This window comes from Pelophylax lessonae (genome assembly GCF_965119305.1).
Source record: "Pelophylax lessonae genome assembly, chromosome: 3".
Taxonomy (NCBI): domain Eukaryota; kingdom Metazoa; phylum Chordata; class Amphibia; order Anura; family Ranidae; genus Pelophylax; species Pelophylax lessonae.
Genome location: NC_138770.1, coordinates 16,001,075 through 16,021,412, shown reverse-complemented (window position 1 = coordinate 16,021,412; position 20,338 = coordinate 16,001,075). Strand labels below are relative to the sequence as shown.

At 46.4% G+C, this 20,338-nt stretch overlaps 2 protein-coding genes across 2 annotated transcripts in view; one reads left to right on the top strand and one right to left on the bottom strand.

The window, feature by feature from the left end:
* The window catches only part of LOC309550230 (uncharacterized protein), a gene marked incomplete at its 5' end in the record, with an annotated part of 1,091,635 nt that overhangs the window by 227,378 nt on the left and 843,919 nt on the right, over positions 1 to 20,338 (top strand). The gene's annotated exons all lie outside the window — the stretch shown is intronic.
* Positions 6,654 to 7,158, bottom strand: LOC309548757 (oocyte zinc finger protein XlCOF7.2-like; the record flags this gene model as incomplete). The annotated part of the gene is made up of 3 exons (XM_082248706.1): positions 7,102 to 7,158; positions 6,892 to 7,015; positions 6,654 to 6,775 (listed from the first exon to the last, which is right to left on the bottom strand). The coding sequence occupies exons 1-3, from the start codon at positions 7,153 to 7,155 to the stop codon at positions 6,654 to 6,656; spliced, it is 300 nt and encodes a 99-aa protein (XP_082104832.1). The 5' UTR covers positions 7,156 to 7,158.

Sequence of the window (20,338 nt, the reverse complement as noted above, 5' to 3'; positions counted from 1 at the left end):
TCATCTGTACACATACAGTGGTTTATACTGACTTAATTTTGAGACAGAGCCTGAATTACAAATACCCCTTTTTCCCTTTGGATTACAAATATCATTCACGGAATGATTAGAGCTCCTACTGCTGGAGAAGATTAGCAAGGCCATGCCCAGGAAGAGACTCATTTAATTCATAGGAAAGGGGGCCCCCTATAGGTGATAGAGTGCACTCTTTCAGGTTATATTTAAGATTGATATGGATTCTCTTGAGATATATCCATGCAGCTGAGTTAGTCAGATCCAACTGTTTTATCTACAGTTAAAGTGGAGTTCCACCCTAAAATATAACTTCCGTCCATCTTCTTGCTCCGGGTCACCTGAAAAACAAATGGATAATCGCATTTTTTTCTTTTTTTTTGCTTACCTTGTTTTAGAAGATAGTATACTTACCTTACTTCCTCTTCCTCCCTCGGCAGCCACGGCGAGTCGTCACTTCCTGGCTTGCAATGATTCCTGGGAGCTGAACGTCATCGCTCCCAGGAATCAATGTGCCTGCACCGGCCCCGATGTTAGTTCCGGTGCAGGCGCCATCATACCTTGCTAAACAGCTTCTGGGCATGCCCAGAAGCTGTGCAGGGATGACGCTGCAACCCCGGAAGTGACAGCGGGGCCGGTGCAGTGCATCGTGGGACCGAAGAGGATGCAGAAGAGGATCGCGCTGGCTTCAAGCTGCCCACACCTGAGATGGCAGCGCTGGACAATACATTTTCAAGGTAAGTATTTCTTTTTGCAGGTAAGTGCAACCCGGGACAGTTCAGAGGCTATCCTTTGTGGAATGCAGGAGCCCTGACTGTCCCGGAGGTATTTTTATGTATTGTTTTTGGTTTTAGGTGGAACTCTACTTTAATATAGAGACAAACGTCTGATTTGTCATTCTCACACATTTGTAAGAGGAATTGAATCATTATTATATTCATATTCATATACTTCTTCAGTTAGATCTTGTTATATCTAGTTGTAGCTGACATTATTGGTGTATGAGATTCGGAGTCTTGGGCCACTCAGTGATTCTGGGACTTTAAGATTCAGAATCTCACTTTGGTTCTTTACACTCATATTTCCTGTTGTGTTGAAACTATATCTGTTCATTTCCTTCTTAAGTCAGTAAACTGATATATTGTTATTCAAGTGTCATTGTTGTTTCTCTGAACTAACATGTCATAACCCATAGTATCAAGCGGGTTGGAGGTGCCTCAGGGTCAAGGGAGTGTGGAGGAAATGAACATACTCAGCAGCCCCTGTGGGGGGCGCGCTACATATATATAATCTCTGTGCGCCAGTATCTCCTTCCTCCATTAGCAGAAACACAGGATCTCCATCCTCCCTACTAACAGGCGATCTACCTTGTTTACTTTGGCAGACAACTGTTCCGCCTCTCTCAGGAAAGATTGCTGGGTACCGATGGACACCATGTCCGCCGGATCCGCTGATTGGCTCCCGCTGTGTTCAGAGGGAGCTGGGCACCAGTGGCATGTGTGCACGCCCCAGACCTGGAAAAGCAGATGACAGACAGGTACGTGATTTTGCACAGAACGGCCGCCCTTCCGCAGTACATGTATGTGGGGCAGTCAAAGAAAAAAAGTCTCCCTGATAAAGAGAGAGGCTATGACCTGGTGGATTGCATGGGGAACTCCTGGGCCCAGCTGAGGACATTTAGGACCTTATGATTTAGGATGTGGTGGATGTCCCCTTTTGGTTTGGGAACTGTGATAAGAGTAGAACTCCTTAAATTGTTCTGGCCCCAGACCCGGAAATGCAGATGACAGACAGGTATGTGATTCTGTGCAGAACGGCCGCCCTGCCGCAGTACATGTATGTGGGGTGGTCAAAGAAAAAAAGTCTCCCTGATAAAAGAGGCTATGACCTGGTAGATTACATGTGGAACTCCTGGGCCCAGTTGAGGACATTTAGTGCCTTAAGATTGAAGATGTGGTGGATGTCTCCTTTTGGTTTGGGAACTGTGGACAGAGAAGAACTCCTGGAACTCTTCTGGCCTTAGCTCAGTGAGATAGAGTTTGGAAGACTAATGTCATAGACAGGTTGCCAAAAAGTTTAGGGCTTTAGAAAGGGCCTCCGATGGCTGTCAATGTGGTGCCTTCTCCACTCTCCATCTCACTAATAAAACCCCAATGGATGACTCTCTATGAACTGATCACATTCCAATCACCGATCATCTAATCATTGGTAAAAAAGAAGACTCGGCACAGAATATTGTACGAAGAGTTTTTATTGTACAAGATCAGAATAAGCGATTACCACACAGTAATGATATGAATAAAATAAAGATTAAATCTTTTATAATAGAATTAACAAATGTGTCAAATGTATTAATAATCATACATTGGTTGGACCAATAAAAAGCCGGCTACTTCCATAAATCAAATCAAAAGGAGCAACAATATGAAGCAACCAATAGAAAAGGTTCACCAATGGAAGATAAAGGGTTAACATAAGGGCTCCCAGCTGCCTGCCAACCCCACAGCGGGTCAGAGGGCGATGCGGGTGTAAACCAACCCCGAGTGGACTGTGGTGGTTTCACATTTGTTTATGGACTAAACAGTTCCCCCCGTTACAATCCACCGTCCATTTCCCGTAGTACCAGCAGGGGGTGCACTCTGATGTTTCATTAGATTTCCTTTATTTTTTCACTTTCCCGCACTCTGAACATAAAAATGGAGCCTCTAATATAAGTGTGAATTCTTTGCTGTTTAAAGCATAGATAAGGAGTGAAACATTTCCTGTACTTGAACATGAAATAAGACGCTCGCCCATATGAATGGTTTCTAAGAAATAAACCTTTGTTTGGAAAACATTCCCCGCACTCGTAACATTAAAAGGGGCGCTCACCTGTGTGTAAGTAGGTGTTCTTTCTTAGTAAAATATTTCCCGCACTCTGCACAAGATTAGAGACGTTCTCCTATATAACTTTCTGGTGGCTATAAAATAAACATTTAAGTGCAAAACATTTCCCGCACTGTGAATATTAATAGGGAGGATCACCTGTGTGTATTCTCTGATGGCTAAGAAGGCTTCCTTTATTATTAAAACATTTCCCTCACTCTGAATATTAACAAGGAAGCTAACCTGTGTGAATTCTCTGATGCTTAAGAAGGTGTCCTTTTTGACTAAAACATTTCCCGCACTCTGAACATGAATAGGGAAGCTCACCTGTATGTATTCGCTGATGGATAAGAAGGCTTCCTTTTTCATTAAAACTTTTCCCGCACTCTGAACATGAATAGGGACGCTCACCTGTGTGTATTCTCTGATGGCTAAGAAGGCTTCCTTTCTGAGTGAAACTTTTCCTGCACTCTGAACATGAATAGGGACGCTCACCTGTGTGTATTCTCTGATGGCTAAGAAGGCTTCCTTTCTGAGTGAAACTTTTCCTGCACTCTGAACATGAATAGGGATGCTCCCCTGTGTGTATTCTCTGATGCTTTAGAAAGTTTCCTTTGTGACTAAAACATTTCCCGCACTCTGAACATGAATAGGGAAGGTCATCTGTGTGTATTCTCTGATGGCTAAGAAGGCTTCTTTTCTTTTTAAAACATTTCCCGCACTCTGAACATGACAATGAATTCTCCCCTGTATGGTATAAAGAAGATTCCCTGAGATGAGATGGTTTCCCGCACCTGTCGGCACTGTCAGATATTAGAGGACTATGTGAAATATCAGGAGATTCCAATGATCTCCTCCAATGGTGAGGTCTGTCATGTATATTATGAGGAACGGGATTTACTTCTGGAGAAGATGCCATGTCATTATCTTCTGTAGTCACATCTTCCTCCGATGTCCTTCTATTCCCACTACAGAGTCCGTCTGTCAGAAGACAAGAAAATTTAACAGTTTTCCACACTCATATACTCTGCTCAACACTTTATAATCAGAGTATAGCATCAAGTCAGGGAAACTCCTGGGATATTCATCTAGTCAGTCAAGTAGCAGAGGGGGTTGTTACCAACAGGTGCACTAGATGGGCAACAATGAGACGACCTCCAAAACAGGAATGGTTTTACAGGTGGAGGCCACTGACATTTTCCCTACTCATCTTTTCTGAGTGTTTGTCACTAGTGTTACATTTGGCTGGTGTCAGTGTCACTACTGGTAGCATGAGGCCATACCTGGACCCTATAGAGGTTGCACAGGCAGTCCAACTCCTCCAGGATGGCACATCAATACCTCCCATTGCCAGAAGGTTTGCTGTGTCTCCCAGCACAGTCTCAGGAGCATGGAGGAGATTCCAGGAGACAGGCAGTTACTCTAGGAGAGCTGGACAGGGCCGTAGAAGGTCCTTAACCCATCAGCAGGACCGGTATCTGCTCCTTTGTGCAAGGAGGACCAGGATGAGCACTGCCAGAGCCCTACAAAATGACCTCCAGCAGGACACTGGTGTGAATGTCTCTGACCAAACAATCAGAAACAGACTTTATGAGGGTGGCCTGAAGGCCCGACGTCCTCTAGTGGGCCCTGTGCTCACTGCCCGGCACTGTGGAGCTGGATTGGCATTTGCCATTTGCCATTGAACACCAGAATTGGCAGCTCCACCACTGGCACCCTGTGCTTTTCACAGATGAGAGCAGGTTCACCCCGAGCACATGTGACAGACGTGAAAGGGTCTGGAGAAGCCATGGAGAACATTATGCTGCCTGTAACATCGTTCAGTATGACCGGTTGGGTGGTGGGTCAGTGATGGTCTGGGGAGGCGTATCCATGGAGGGACGCACAGACCTCTACAGGCTAGACAATGGCACCCTGACTGCCATTAGGTATTGGGATGAAATCCTTGGACCCATTGTCAGACCCTATGCTGGTGCAGTGGGTCCTGGGTTCCTCCTGGTGCACAACAATGCCCGGCCTCATGTGGTGAGAGTATGCAGCCAGTTCCTGGAGGATGGAGGAATTGATACCATTGAATGGCCCCCACACTCACCTGACCTGAATCCAATAGAACACCTCTGGGACATTCTGTTTCAGTCCATCCGATGCCGCCAGGTTGCACCTCAGTCTGTTCAGGAGCTCAGTGATGCCCTGGTCCAGATCTGGGAGGAAATACCCCAGGACACCATCCGTCATCTCATTAGGAGCATTCCCCGACGTTGTCAGGCATGTATACAAGAACGTGGGGGCCATACAAACTACTGAGGATCATTCTGAGGTCCTGCAATGACATTTCACCAAAATGGACTCGCCTACTGCGTAATTTTTTCACTTTGATTTTCGGGGTGTCTTTGAGTTCAAAGCCCTCTGTAGGGCGATAATTTTCATTTCCATCAAATGATGTGACATCCTTTCCTTCCTAACACGTTACTCAGTCCATACCAGTATAGATCCTAACACATTACCCAGTCCATACCAGTATAGATCCTAACACACTACCCAGGCCATACCAGTATAGATCTTAACACATTACCCAGTCCATACCAGTATAGATCCTAACACATTACCCAGTCCATACCAGTATAGATCCTAACATTACCCAGTCCATACCAGTATAGATCCTAACACATTACCCAGTCCATACCAGTATAGATCCTAACACATTACCCAGTCCATACCAGTATAGATCCTTAGGCATTACCCAGTCCATACCAGTATAGATCCTAACGCATTACCCAGTCCATATCAGTATAGATCTTAACACATTACCCAGTCCATGCCAGTATAGATCCTAACACATTACCCAGTCCATACCAGTATAGATCCTAACACATTACTCAGTCCATACCAGTATAGATCCTAACGCATTACCCAGTCCATACCAGTATAGATCCTAACACATCACCCAGTCCATACCAGTATAGATCCTAACACATTACTCAGTCCATACCAGTATAGATCCTAACGCATTACCCAGTCCATACCAGTATAGATCTTAACACATTACCCAGTCCATACCAGTATAGATCCTAACACATTACCCAGTCCATACCAGTATAGATCCTAACACATTACCCAGTCCATACCAGTATAGATCCTAACGTATTACCCAGTCCATATCAGTATATATCTTAACACATTATCCAGTCCATACCAGTATAGATCCTAACACATTACCCAGTCCATACCAGTATAGATCCTAACACATTACTCAGTCCATACCAGTATAGATCCTAACACATTACCCAGTCCATACCAGTATAGATCCTAACACATTACCCAGTCCATACCAGTATAGATATCCAGCATGATATTTTCCCCATTGAGATCTGATGTGTTTTCAAAGTGTTCCTTTCATTCTTTGGAGCAGTGTATGTTGGTCGAGCATTTCAAAGTGTAAAAGAGATCTGTGGTGGAACTGGGTGCAATCACAACACCAAACTATGACAACTAACCAGATCAATGATACCACCCAACCAAACATCACTAAGTAACCTTTAACCCATTCTTCCATAATTACCCGAGCTGATATCTGGAGAAGTTTCTTCCTCTTTATCTGCGTCCATCATCCCAACCTCCTCTGTAAAATGCTGATCACCCCTCACATACGTCTTTTCCTTTATAACCCCAATTTGTACATTTATCAGATCTTCATCCTAAACCAACAAAACAGCAGAAATAATATTAAATACAAAAAATAATAATAATAGAAGAATGATATCTCTTAGGGCTTGGGATCACTTTCCTACATTCTCATCTACCTGATGATGGTGGGGGATGGTGTGATCTTCCTGTGTGGAATCCCGGGAATACAGAGGATGGGGACATCTCTCTGGTGGGTTCCCATTACTGGATCCATCTGTAGGAAACACACACACTGACTGAATACATTGTTTCTATGTGTTTATCAGATGATGGGGGATCTAGGTGGATCCTCCGTACTGCTCTCTCCTTTACAATAAAGTCTCCTCTTACCCGGTGATGTGAGGGGCGGCTGATTCTCCATCATGACGTCCTTGTAGAGATCCTTGTGTCCTTCTAAATACTCCCACTCCTCCATGGAGAAATAGACAGTGACATCCTGACACCTTATAGGAACCTGACACACACAATGATACAGTCACCATCCAGACACATCCCTTGTCTGTTACTGGATAATCTCCCAGAATTCCCAGCACCGCTCACCTCTCCTGTCAGCAGCTCCATCATCTTCTTGGTGACTTCTAGAATCTTCTGCATGTTGTGTCTCTCAGGTTTTAGGAAGTCACATGGAGGCACTGTGATGGTAATATGATCACCTGACTTCACAAGAGGAAATCTCTGTATTGAGGAAGCAATAGGAATATCATGTTAGAATCCCAGAATCCTCCTCACCTCTCCGGTCAGGTCTGTGTTTTATTAATAGAGATAAGAGTGATGTCATGTGACCTCCCAGAATCCTCCTCACCTCTCCGGTCAGCAGGTAGATGATCTCCAGGGTGAGGTTTAGTATCTTCTCAGTCATGTGACTCCGGTCCTCCTCCGTCCTCATTGGTGCCGTCATCTATAAAGGTTTCCCTGTAGACAGATAATAATGATAGCAGAGAATTATCTGGATTGGTTTTGGTTGTACAATAATAGGATGAGGATATCAGGGGGCAATATGAAGGTCAGTATTTATTTAAGCACTATGGTCCCAGTGAGAAAATATTTAATCTGGACAGTTTAGTGTTTTCTATGATTCTTGGGGTCCGGGATTCTCGTAAAATTTGGCCACCTGGATCACAAATTCTATTCTTTATGTTGGGTGTGAGATGAGAATCAGGATAAAGATCGGGACAAGCAACAGACGAGGGCATCCAAGAGATGAAGCCGGGGACCCTACACAGAAAATCAATCCAAGGAAACAACAGGCAGGAGGAGGAATAGCAAGAAGGAGCTCAGAGACAAATGAGAATATTGCTCAGCCAATGGGAGATTATCTCAGCATGACTTACATAATGAAGGAGATAAGGGGGAGGGGGAGGTGACCGTAGATACATGGAAATTCAGCTGGTTCAGCAGGGATCGGTCACATTTCCATCCATGTGTGGTCACTGCCGGATAAAAGTCACTCGATCAGCGGCTGCAGCCATTAGCTTCATCACTGATCTGTGTATTCTGAGAGCGGAGGAGCGCCCCCCATTGTCAGAATACAACAGTGCTACAGTAGCTGGTTTACCCGGGGCTGGGAGGCGGGAGGGGGATTTCTCTGCTCACCTGCTCGAGCCCCCACCTCCCTTGCCTTAGTTCTCGGTGGCCCGTACGGTTGCCGCGTCCCTTGGGTGGGCTGCATCTCACCGTCACGGTCTCGACATGCTAGGCTGGGCCCCCGTGAAGAGGCGGCTTAGGCCGCAAGGTTATCAATACTGTTATTAATGTTATGGTTGTCATTGCTGTTCTTATTGTTGACATGACCTCTCTTTCCCTTACTGGTTTCCGCTTGTCGAACAATCTCTGAACATGGGCTCCAGTTCTATTGGACTCGAGGACGGGCTCTTTTCGGTGAGTACTTGGTTTTCACCCCGTCTTCTGGTTTGTCCTACTCCAACCCCGCTCAGCGGTCATTGCCATATATTAATTTGTTGAACAAGTAGTGCCACTTTCCCCTGCCGCTGAATTTTCTGGTTTCTGATCTCTCCCCTGACCATCTCCCCCGGTCTCGGTCACTCGAGTCTGGTGGTGGTCCCTTCCCCACCCTACACCGTCTCACCCCCCCCACCTTTTTCCCCAGTGTGTGCTTTCCTCCCCCTTCTCCCTCCCAGTTGTGTCTGATTGTCCACCCCACAAGTCTTCCACTGTGCTACTCCCTACCCTTCCTTTTCACAATCTTGATCATCTCTGTCATTGTCATGGTTGCTTCCCTGAAGGTCTACTCCCTTAATGTGAGGGGACTGAACATCCCTGAAAAGCGTTCGAAGCTTCTCCTTACCCTTCGTCGGACGAAGGCTGATGTGATCCTCCTACAAGAGACTCATTTTCGCACTGATAGTGTCCAAAAACTTTACGCTAAACAGTATCCTACGGTTTATCATGCGACCTCCAAGGATTCTAAATCCAAGGGGGTCTCCATACTCCTGTCCAAGAATTGCCCCTTCGCGGTGTCTAAGTCCTTGGCGGATGAGAATGGGCGCTTCCTTTTCCTTACCGGCTCCGTTCACGGCAGGGCCCTGACGCTGGCTAATGTATATGCACCTAACAAACACATAGTCCCATTTTTCCGCTCTACTCTTCAACGGTTGCAAGACTTTTGCTCCGGCCAGATCATTCTGGGCGGGGACTTCAACGTTGCCTTATCGCCTCTTTTGGACACTTCTCTGGGGTCCTCGTCAATTCCGTATGCGGCCTTGCGGTCCATCAAGACGTTGCTCACTACTCTACTCCTCCACGATTCATGGCGTACCCTCCATCCGGGCGTCAAGGATTTCACCTTTTTTTCTTCCCCACACAACCGGTATTCGCGTATCGATTGTATCTTCGTCTCCCAGGCTCTGTTGCCGGCTCTTTCTTCAGCGACTATCGAACCAATGCTCTTATCCGATCACCACCCCATCAGTGCTACCCTCTCCTTTGCGGCTCTACCACGTCGCCATGGTGCGTGGCGCCTGGATGGCTCCCTCCTAAATGACCCCGCTTTTGTTGAGGCCCTCTCTGACCGACTGAAGCTGTATTTTTCGGAGAATGCAGCCCCAGAGGTCAGCCCTGTCACTGTGTGGGCGGCACACAAATGTGTGATCCGCGGTGAACTAATTGCCCTAGCTTCTAAACGGAAAAAGGAACGTGTAGCCCTCACGGAGGCGCTCCTGTCCAAGATAGCTTCGCTGGAACGTTCTCATAAGTTGTCTTTAGCGTCTGATACCCTGGAGGAACTCACTAAGACCCGTCAGGAGCTGTTGGAGGACCTCGGTAGATCAGTTTGCAGGAATTTTGCCCTCTCTCACGGCTTCTTCTACGAGCACTCCAACAAATCGGGTAGGCTCCTTGCCAGAGCTCTCAAAAAGAAAAGAGCGGCCAATACCATCCATTCTATCACCGACTCCTCGGGCAAGGCGCACGTCTCTACCCCCGACATAGCGGCACAATTTGTCCGTTATTACTCGGACCTATACAATTTGCCTAGGGCAAGCACGCCTGAACTTTTACAATCTAGGGCACGTGAGATTCGCCAGTTCTTATCCCAATACTCTCCCCCGCCGCTATCGGAGGAAGTGTTGGCTCCTCTCAACGCCCCTATATCTGCTACGGAAGTCTTGACGGCCCTCAAGCAGTCCAAACCTGGGAAATCCCCCGGCCCAGACGGATTGACGGTTGGTTACTATAAGACTTTCGCGGATCAGTTGATTCCGCACATGGTGAGGGCTTTTAACGCCTTCTCTGATATGCCTGCCTTGGGGCCGGATTTTTTGGAGGCCCATGTCGCTGTCCTCCCCAAGCCTGGGAGGGACGCGACGTTGGTACCGAATTACCGCCCCATATCTTTACTCAATGCAGATATCAAATTGTTTGCGAAGGTTTTGGCTAACCGCCTTCTTCCCTCCATCCCCGAGGTGGTGTCCCTTGACCAGGTTGGTTTTGTCCCTGGACGTGAGGCCCGGGACAACACCACCAAGGCAATTCACCTGCATCATTGGTTATCCACATCGCGTACGCCTGGCTTCTTTTTATCCCTTGATGCGGAGAAGGCGTTCGACAGGGTGGCCTGGGACTACATGTCCGCCACACTTGAGGCCCTTGGACTGAAGGACCGGTTCCTGCGCTTTGTCTCCATCCTTTACTCCAACCCTTCTGCGAGGGTCAAAGTTAATGGATCCCTGTCGGACGCCTTCTCCGTGTCGAACGGTACCAGGCAGGGTTGCCCTCTGTCCCCCCTGATTTATATCCTCACTTTGGAACCCCTCCTGCGCCGGATCCAAGCTAGTTCGGACATCAAAGGGGTGTCTTTGAAGGGAAAGACGTACAAATTGGCGGCATACGCCGATGATATCTTGCTCTTCCTCACCGATCCCCTGCTTTCAGTCCCCAATCTTTTATCCGTTCTTGCTCATTTCCAAGATCTCTCCAATCTGAAAATCAATTACTCCAAATCTCGGGCCCTCAACATTTCCCTCCCTACCTCTCTTTTACAACTCTGCCAATCCAATTTTCCATTTGAATGGGACCCCCATTCAATCACATATCTCGGCGTTCAATTACCTAGCTCTCTGTCCGACCTTTATTCCAAGAATCACTTGGCGATCTTAAACACAGTGGAAAAGGACTTGCACTCCTGGATGCAGGGTCGTTTTTCCTGGTTTGGCAGGGTCGCCATTGTCAAAATGAATGTCCTACCTCGCTTGCTCTATATCCTTCAGGCTCTGCCCATTCGTGTACCGCCCGCCTTTTTTAAATCTTTCAGGCTCATGTGCTCTAGGATTTTTGTGGTCCTCTAAGAAGCCCAGGCTTAGCTGGGATTTGCTTACTCGTCCTAAACAGGAGGGCGGATTGGGATTCCTACATTTGCTCAAGTACTATCAGGCATGCCATCTATCCAGAGTGGTGGATTGGCATGCCCACTCGATGTCTAAGGATTGGGTTTCGCTTGAGGGAGCCTTGGCATCGTTCCCAGCCCATCACTTGCCTTGGTCGGCTCTTTCCAAGATTCCACGCCCCGCCTTAGCCAATCCCCTGACTGGAGCTACGTTAAGGGTGTTCCATGCCCTTCGTGAGCAGTTGGATCTCTCGCCGCAGCGCAGCCCTTTAACTCCCTTACATTCCCTCCCCGATTTCCCCCCTGGCCTCCCATTTGTGCCTGCCGAGGGCCCTTCCTCGGAAGTACCCTTTCAAGCTCGTCACTTTCTTGACGGCTCTAGACTACTCTCCTACCAGGACCTCTGTCAGCGCTTTCCGAAGGCTTCTGTTCCCTTCTATAGCTATCTCCAAATCCGCCATTTCCTGACTCACACGCAGCCACTGCCGGAATGGGGCCGTCCTCTGACCTCTTTAGAACGTGTTTGTGACGCCCCTGGCCCGCACCAGCACATGGTCTCGATTTTATATTCCATGCTATTCCCCCCCTCTCACGCCCCCACGGAAGCTCTTCAAGCTCGGTAGGTGCGGGAGTTGGGTGTGGACCTCGCAGAGGAAGATTGGTCTAGGGTGCTTTTTCACATGCACAAGGGTTCCTTGAACGTGCTGACCCAAGAAACCGGCTATAAGCTCTACTCCAGGTGGTATAGGACTCCAGACCTTTTGCACAAGTTTTCCACCTCGAATTCCCCACTGTGTTGGAGGTGTCTGCAACATAAGGGGACTCTGCTGCATATATGGTGGGATTGCCCAGTTTTGCAACCATTCTGGAAAGAGGTCCACGCCTTAATCTGCCGTATCACCACGTACACTCCTGACTATTCGCCGGCGCAATACCTTTTACACCACACCTCCCTCTCCTACGCCAGCTACAAAAAGTCCCTGACCTTGCATCTGATCAACGCAGCCCGGATGTGCGTACCATGCCATTGGCTGTCCACCTCACCCCCGTCGGTTGCCGACTGGCTTCGCAGGGTCCGGCGGGTGGCGGAGATGGAGGACATAGTGGCTCAGGCCAAGGACACTCACCGCCAGTATCGTACAACTTGGGCACCCTGGACCCACTTTCAATCCTTGCCAGACTTCCAACGATTGAGCACTTGATACTCGTAGGCCACTCAGTGGCTCCTTGGAGCTTGTTCTGAGGAGGAACCCCATGTTCTGGGGTGCTTTCCTGGATGTTCAGTTCGTTCTGCCTCTTCTGATGCTAGTAGTGTTCCAGAGTGTACTGCTCCTTTCCACACCTCTCCCTTCCCTTCTTCCTTCCTCCTTTTGTGTTTCCCTTATTTGCCCTACCCGCCTCCTTCCCCATCTTCTTCCCCCGCCCCTCTTCCTCATTCCCTCCCTTTTATGCATTTTCAATAATCACTTAGGGTTCTCTATTTTGCACTCTGTGGTGGCTCTGCCTCCACAGGCAACAGCTATGGCGCCCACGTTCAGAGATGTGCATACCGGATTCCCCACTTTTGTGCGGTGGGTCCCCCACTCCTTGACACAGTTAGTTCCCTTTACGGGGTGTCGGGCTTGGGGGTTCCACTATGCTCCATCATAGGTAACCCTCTTGTTCCGGTTCTCATAAGGTGGGTGGGCGCTCTACCCAGCGAACCCCTACATTGGCCTTACGCCCACTTGGTTCTCCCACTGGCCCTCTGTTTTCGCACCGTGTTGCTACATGACACTTTGTGGGTTTACCCGTGATTTATGTTGCTCCTTACATGCATTGTACTGTTTATATGTGTATCACTTTTGTACCTGTTCATTTTTTGTGGGCTCTATTACCTGCCCTTTATTACTGTGTTCTTTTGTGCTATGTATGCTTTATTCCTTAATAAAATGTTTTTGGAAAAAAAAGAATACAACAGTGCAGCGGGGAGGATTCCCCCATCCCCCTCCAATGTGTGGATGGAGAATAAGTGTAGCTTTTTTTACTCATCCTGCTGGCTGAATGATAATACTGAACCATGTATGGCCGGATATGGAAGCAAGATATATTATTCATCAACCGATCCCCCTGAAGGGGTTAATCTAGGTTTTCACACTATATATGTGTGTATCATCATCTGTTGGAGATAAAAGAGGTCACAGTGACTATGGAGGAAGAGGACGGACATGACGGGGGGGGGTTACTGGGTGTAAATAGAAAATAAGATCTTATTACCTCAGAGATAGATCCCTGCGGGTTCCGGACGGAGGAGTCCTGTCACGACTTCGGATCCATATGTACTGTCGTTATGTTATGTCGCACAAATGATCTCTATATTCTAGACTGGATATTGTTTAATCTGTTTATACTACTGTTTTATTGCTAATTTTCATGTACTGTTGTCCTCCATGTTGGAGTATTGTTAACTCTGTAAAAAATCAATAAAAAATTATTGAATGAAAAAAAGATCTTATTACCTCCTCTGTTGCCACTTCCAGCAACGTCTTCTCTCTCTGTCCTCCCAACTCACCTCTCACCCGGAACTTCCTGTCTGTACTGACATCACTTCCTGTCTGTACCTAACATCTTTTCCTGTCTGTATTCCATAGAGACTTCCTGTCTGGGTAGAAGTGCGATCACCACCTTGTGGAGCTCAGAGGAACTGCAGCTCTGAGGAATGTCTGGTAGTGTGAACACGGCCTTGTGCTATGTGTGTATGTACTGTATATCCTTATAGATGGGTCATCTCCACTCCCACCAAGGGGGATAGAAATATATTACTGCTCGGGGGGGGGGGGGGGGACATTTTGGCACCTTTGATTTTGCAGAGAAATTGATTGCAGATTTAGTCATGTAGAACATCTGTTATATGGATACAAAGAACCCCAGCCGAGAGTAAAGGGTGGAAATGGCTCCTGATCCCCAGATTTGGGCAATTATGTCACCAATATAAATGGAAAAAACCTGCGCTATGTGTAACAACTCAAATACCTACAAAAATAACTTCTACCGGACTGCTGCTGTAACAAAGGTAAGAATTCCCTTTATCAACTAGAAGAGCATTATGTGTCACAGCGCTGTCCTATTGTGTGTGCACATAAATGATCACAAATACACTAAAATATGTGGATACATTCATATATAAAGTGCTAGGGGCTCAAAATAATATTCTCTGTAGATCTACTGCTTCCACTTTACACCTACTTCTTTATTCTTATGTAGTGATGTGATAATTTCCTTGCCCATCTTTCAAGTGTGTATTCCTGTTATGCAGTGTTTGTTTTTGCCCTTTGTCAATATGGCTACTGTGCTCTCTTTCTCTCTCTGCAAGAAGGATGAGGTCATCAAAAAGGGCAGAGCAAGGATTTCTGGGTAAGACTGGGGAAAAGAGAGACATGAGGATACACAGACATTTTCCTGCTGGAGAACAGACTGTAAGTGCTGTAACATCCCCTCACTGAGACACACAGAGACACTGCTGATGATTTCATGTTCCTGAGGAAAATATCTTATGTTGTATGGTTCACTGAATGTTATTTCTTCAATACATGGACATTTAAACACTCTGCTGTGTGGATTATTGTCTATATGGAAATGTTTTCTCAATTGGGATTTCACTTGCTAATCACAAGCCCTGATTGAGTGGAGGCACTGCGCTTACTATAAATCCTGTCCTGATCACACAGATTATATAGACTCTGTTCCTAAATACTACACAGGTGGCGTCATCATACCCCAGTAGCCGCCAAGAGTGATCTAAATAGCGCTACATTTGGAGGCACTGCTGAGATACAAATCTTGGATCAGGACATTAACCACTTAAGCCCCGGAGGATTTGGCTGCTAAAGGACCAGGGGTCTTTTTGCGATTTTTTACTGCGTGACTTTAACGGACAATTGCGCGGTCGTGCGACGCTGTACCTAAACGAATTTGACGTCCTTTTTTTCCCACAAACAGAGCTTTCTTTTGGTGGTATTTGATCACCTGTGCGATTTTTTGATCACGCGCTATAAACAAAAAAAGAGCGTAAATTTTGCAAAAATAACAATATTTTTCACATTTTTTTATATGAAATTCCCCAAAAAAAAAAGTAAAAATCAAAATTTTTTAACATTTTTCGGCCAATTTGTTTTATGCTACCTATGTTTGGTAAAAAAAATCACAAAAAGCGTATTTTGATTGGTTTGCGCAAAAGTTATCGCGTTTACTAACAAAGAGAAAGATTTTTGTCATTTTTGGTGTTTTTTTTTTTAACGCGTAATGGCGGCGATCTGCGATTTTTTTTTCGGTACTGCGACATTGCGGCGGACAGATCGGACCCTTGACTGACATTTTTGACACTTTTGGGGTTACCAGTGACATTACTGCAGTAATCAGTGCTATACATATGCACTGTTACTGCAAAAATGACACTGGCAGGGAAGGGGTTAACTTTATTGGACAGAGAGGGGTTAAGTGTGTCCTAGGGGCGTGCTTTCTACTGTGTAGGGACATTCCTATTGGTGTAAAAGCAAAGATCAACCGTTCTACATAGTAGAACGGTCAGATCTTTACTTTTACACAGGGAGAACTGACAGGCAGCTTGTTTACACAAGCTGCTCTGTCTTTCTCCCTTCACAGGAGCGATCGCAGTGTGACTGGCGGACATCGAGTCCGCCGGTCACACGCACTGACTTGTCTGTGAACGAGCCGCGGCGGGCGCGCGCCTCGGCGGGCGCGCGCCCGCCCGCGATAGGCTCGCAAGTCAGTGACAGGCGAGTGACGTACCGATACGTCACTCTGCCTGGCCGGGGCTGACCGCCGCAGTATATAGTCGTGCGGCGGTCGGCAACCGGTTAAGGAACGACCAGGTCATTGTTATCTACAGAAGCTGTGAGGCAGTGGGTCCTGGAGGGGGGACTGTCACCTAAAAGGACATTTGCTATCTCATATGTACCTATCCGTGTGAGCGTCCACAAACTGCAGGAGGCGCTAAAAGCAAATGAAACCTTGCGGTATGCCACTCCTGTGGATAAAAGAGAGGAAGATGAGAGTTATGAACTGTATACCCATTATCTCTGTCTCAGTGAGGGGGATTTAAATCCAGTTAAAGGGCCCTTTTGTATATATCCGAAAGAGGCTGAAGAAATTGGCTGTGCCGTAGTATTTCCAGTAAGTTCACCTCCAGTAAGGCGGAAGTTACCAGCCCTGCCCGATAAGTGTGAACCATTGAATACAACTGCTTCATCAGGAGAAACTGTAATGTTGTCTGCTGTGGCTGTTAAGCAGGAAACAGATATTGAGCATCTGCTGCTAAAAGTCACTGAAGTCATTGCCCAGAATTTACATGCTGATTCTTATCGCAATTTAAAGGCTTTTTCAGGAGTGCTACTGTACCTGTCCCTACTGGTGAAGAAAGCTTTGAGGTGTGGAGAGATTTTGCACAGTAAGTGATAGAGGAATGGACCTGTTCAGAGGAAAAGAAAAAACAGCGCATCATGGAAAGTTTAAGACCACCAGCATCCATTATCATCAGAGCTTACAAGGAGACTCATGTGAGTACCAGTGCTCAAGAATATATTGATATTTTGACAGAAGCTTATGGACTGCACCGTGACCCTGATCAGATGCTTGCTGATTTTAAACAGACAAAGCATAAAGAGGGAGAGGATGTTTCTGTGTTTGTGAGGAGGCTAGAAGTACTACTGGGGAGATTGCTCACTGACAAGGTCATCTCTCCTACAGATGTTGACAGATTAAGGGCTGCTCAAATAATAAAGGGGTTACTGCCACACCACCCAATATCACCAGTTCTAAGAGTTGTTTTGAGGGAGAGGAATTTTACTTTCACTGAAACTATGACTGAAGTAAAGAGACAGGAGTCTGATATTCTTTTTAGTACCCCTTCCAAGAGCAAAGTTAAACAGAATTCTGGGGTGGAGCCCACAAATGAGACTATTGCTAAGAACAAAGAAGTGAGTAGACTCACACAGCCTAGAGCTCTATCTGCTGATAAAACCTCCAGTGATAAGCCTCTCTTCCACATTAAATGTTTCCGCTGTGGACAAGCAGGCCACACAGTTCCTCAGTGTCCACTGCTTGCTGACAGTTCTGAAATTCACAGTAAAGCTGGACATATGTACCAAAGAACACAGGGAAGATCAAGAAAACAAACGTTTACCAAGCTACCTGGGGTAGGCCGCAGATGTACTTTCCATTTGTTTGTTAATGATATACCCACTACTGCTCTGTTTGATACTGGTTCTCAGCTGACGATCATATACAGGCCCTTCTATCAGCAACACTTAAACCACCTCCCTTTGCAACCTGTGGACACTTTGCCTGTTTATGGTGTGGGAGAAAATCCTGTTTTTATGGATGGTTGCCTAGAAGTTGAGCTTCGCATTCCTGGCGTGATAGCTGAGGAGGATCCACCACTTAAAGTTATTGCTTATGTGAGCCCTCCACCTGGGGGTAATGAGTATGCTCCTATGATTGTGGCTTCCAATGTTGAAGCTGTTGAGGCTGCTTTCATACTGTTTCTTCAGCCTCAACGGGGAACTCCCCTACCTTCACTGCCTGTTGCTCCAGAACTTCAAAATATCTGCCAAACTTTTGCTCCTGATCTTCCTGGAGGGTGTGTGGGAAATCCATGGTGTCCCATAGAGCTTCCAGCAGGGGGAGTGAGAGTGCTGCGGGTTTATGTGGAAATTTCACCAGGTGCAAATGGTAGCTTTTTTCCTGCTAGAGACTGATACAAAAGAGGCTGCAAAGAATGGCTGGGAGATAGTACCAGAAAGGAAAGACTATTGTGTAAAATGTCCAAGAATGGATGTTGTGACTGTCCAGAACATTACCACACACCCAGTTATAATACCAGCCTGGAAAGAGGTAGCCTATCGTTACCCAGTGGAAACCATTAGCTCCTACACTGCCAAAGTCAAGGAGAAAGAAATCAAATTAGACTTTCACTTGAATGATGCTGATAGTCCTGCAGAGCACCAACAAGCACTAGGAGAGCAGCTAATGTAATACAATGATGTTTTCTCTACCGATGACATGGATGTTGGGTGTGCAAAAAGTACTCAGCACAGTATTCGCCTAACAGATAGCACCCCATTTAGAGAAAGATCCAGGCGCATACCTCTTAAAGATCTGGATGATGTTGGAGAGTGCACAAAATGAAAGATGAAAACGTCATTGCTGAGTCTAAAAGCCCGTATGCATCCCCAATAGTGGTAGTCAAGAAGAAAAATGGTGGAGTGCGAATATGTGTTGACTACAGGACTCTAAATCGGCGAACAGTCCCAGATCAATACACGCTACCTCGCATTGAGGAAGCTCTTGATGCCCTGCAAGGCAGTTAATGGTTCACAGTAATGGACTTAAGATCTGGTTATTACCAGGTCCCAATGAGTGAGGAAGATCAAGAAAAGACGGCTTTTATTTGCCCCCTAGGGTTTTTCCAGTTTGTTTGCATGCCTCAGGGCATTAGTGGTGCACCTGCAACCTTTCAACGTCTGATGGATCGGACCCTGGGAGACCTTTGTCCCACTCAATGTACCGTCTACCTTGATGACATAATTGTCTTTGGCTCCACTCTGGAGGAGCATGACCAGAGACTGTTTAAAGTGCTAGATCGTTTGAGGAAGGAAGGTCTGAAACTTTCACTGGACAAATGTAAGTTTGCTCGCTCTTCAGTAAACTTTGTGGGTCACATCGTATCTGCAGAAGGGGTAGCAACTGATCCTGCTAAGGTGGAGGCTGTGGTTACCTGGCCCCATCCCACAAATCTGACAGAACTGAGGTCCTTCTTGGGATTTTGTGGCTATTATAGTCGATTCATTAGAGGCTATTCCAAGACTGCTCGGCCTCTTAATGACTTGCGTAAAGAAACCCCTGGCATGGACACAAACCGCAAAACTCCTTTCAGTGAGAGATGGACTTCTGCTTGTGAGGAAGCTTTTCTACAGCTTAAGAATAGTCTTACAGAAGCACCAGTGTTGGTGTATGCAGACCCACAAAAGCCATACATTCTGCATGTGGATGCCAGCTATGATGGATTGGGAGGAGTCTTACATCAAGAGTACCCAGGAGGACTAAGGCCTGTTGCTTATATCAGTCTAAGCCCAGCAGAAAAGAATTATCCTGTTCATAAACTGGAATTTCTTGCCCTGAAGTGGGCTATTGTTGAAAAACTGCATGACTACTTGTATGGAACTCAGTTTGAGGTGAGAACCGACAACAACCCCCTGACTTATGTTTTGACTACAGCTAAGCTAGATGCCACTGGTCATAGGTGGCTTGCTGCCTTGTCTAATTATCAGTTCACTCTCAAGTACAAGCCGGGTCCCAAGAATATTGGGGCTGACGCTCTTTCTAGGCACCCTGGATTACCCATGAACTTGGAAGAAAGTGACTGGAAGGAAGTAGCTGGGCCTATTGTGGCTGCCTATTGTGCTACAGCTGCTGTACAAGAAGACAATATTGTTTTCTCTGACCTACGAGCTATTGATTCCCTGGGAGCTGGTGAAGAGTGTATTCCAAACATGTATTGCTGCCCCACTGCTTTAGGGGTGCCAGAAAACATCCAGCTGCAAAAGAAAGATATGATCCTTCTACAAAAAAAAGATCCAATAATCAGACATGTCAGAGAGTCTGTTTTCCACAAAGATCCTAACTACATGAGAAAATACCTACCTGAGCAGAGTACCTACTATCTTAAGGAATGGGATAAGCTCAAAATAATTGATGGACTTTTATACAGGGTACATTTGTTTCATGATCATCCTGGAAGGAGACAGCTAGTGCTCCCTCAAGTCTATAGAAACTCTGTTTTGAGAAGTTTGCATGATCAACATGGGCATCTAGGAGTTGAAAAAACCTATGGATTAATCCAAGACCGATTCTTTTGGCCACGAATGAGGGAAGCTATTG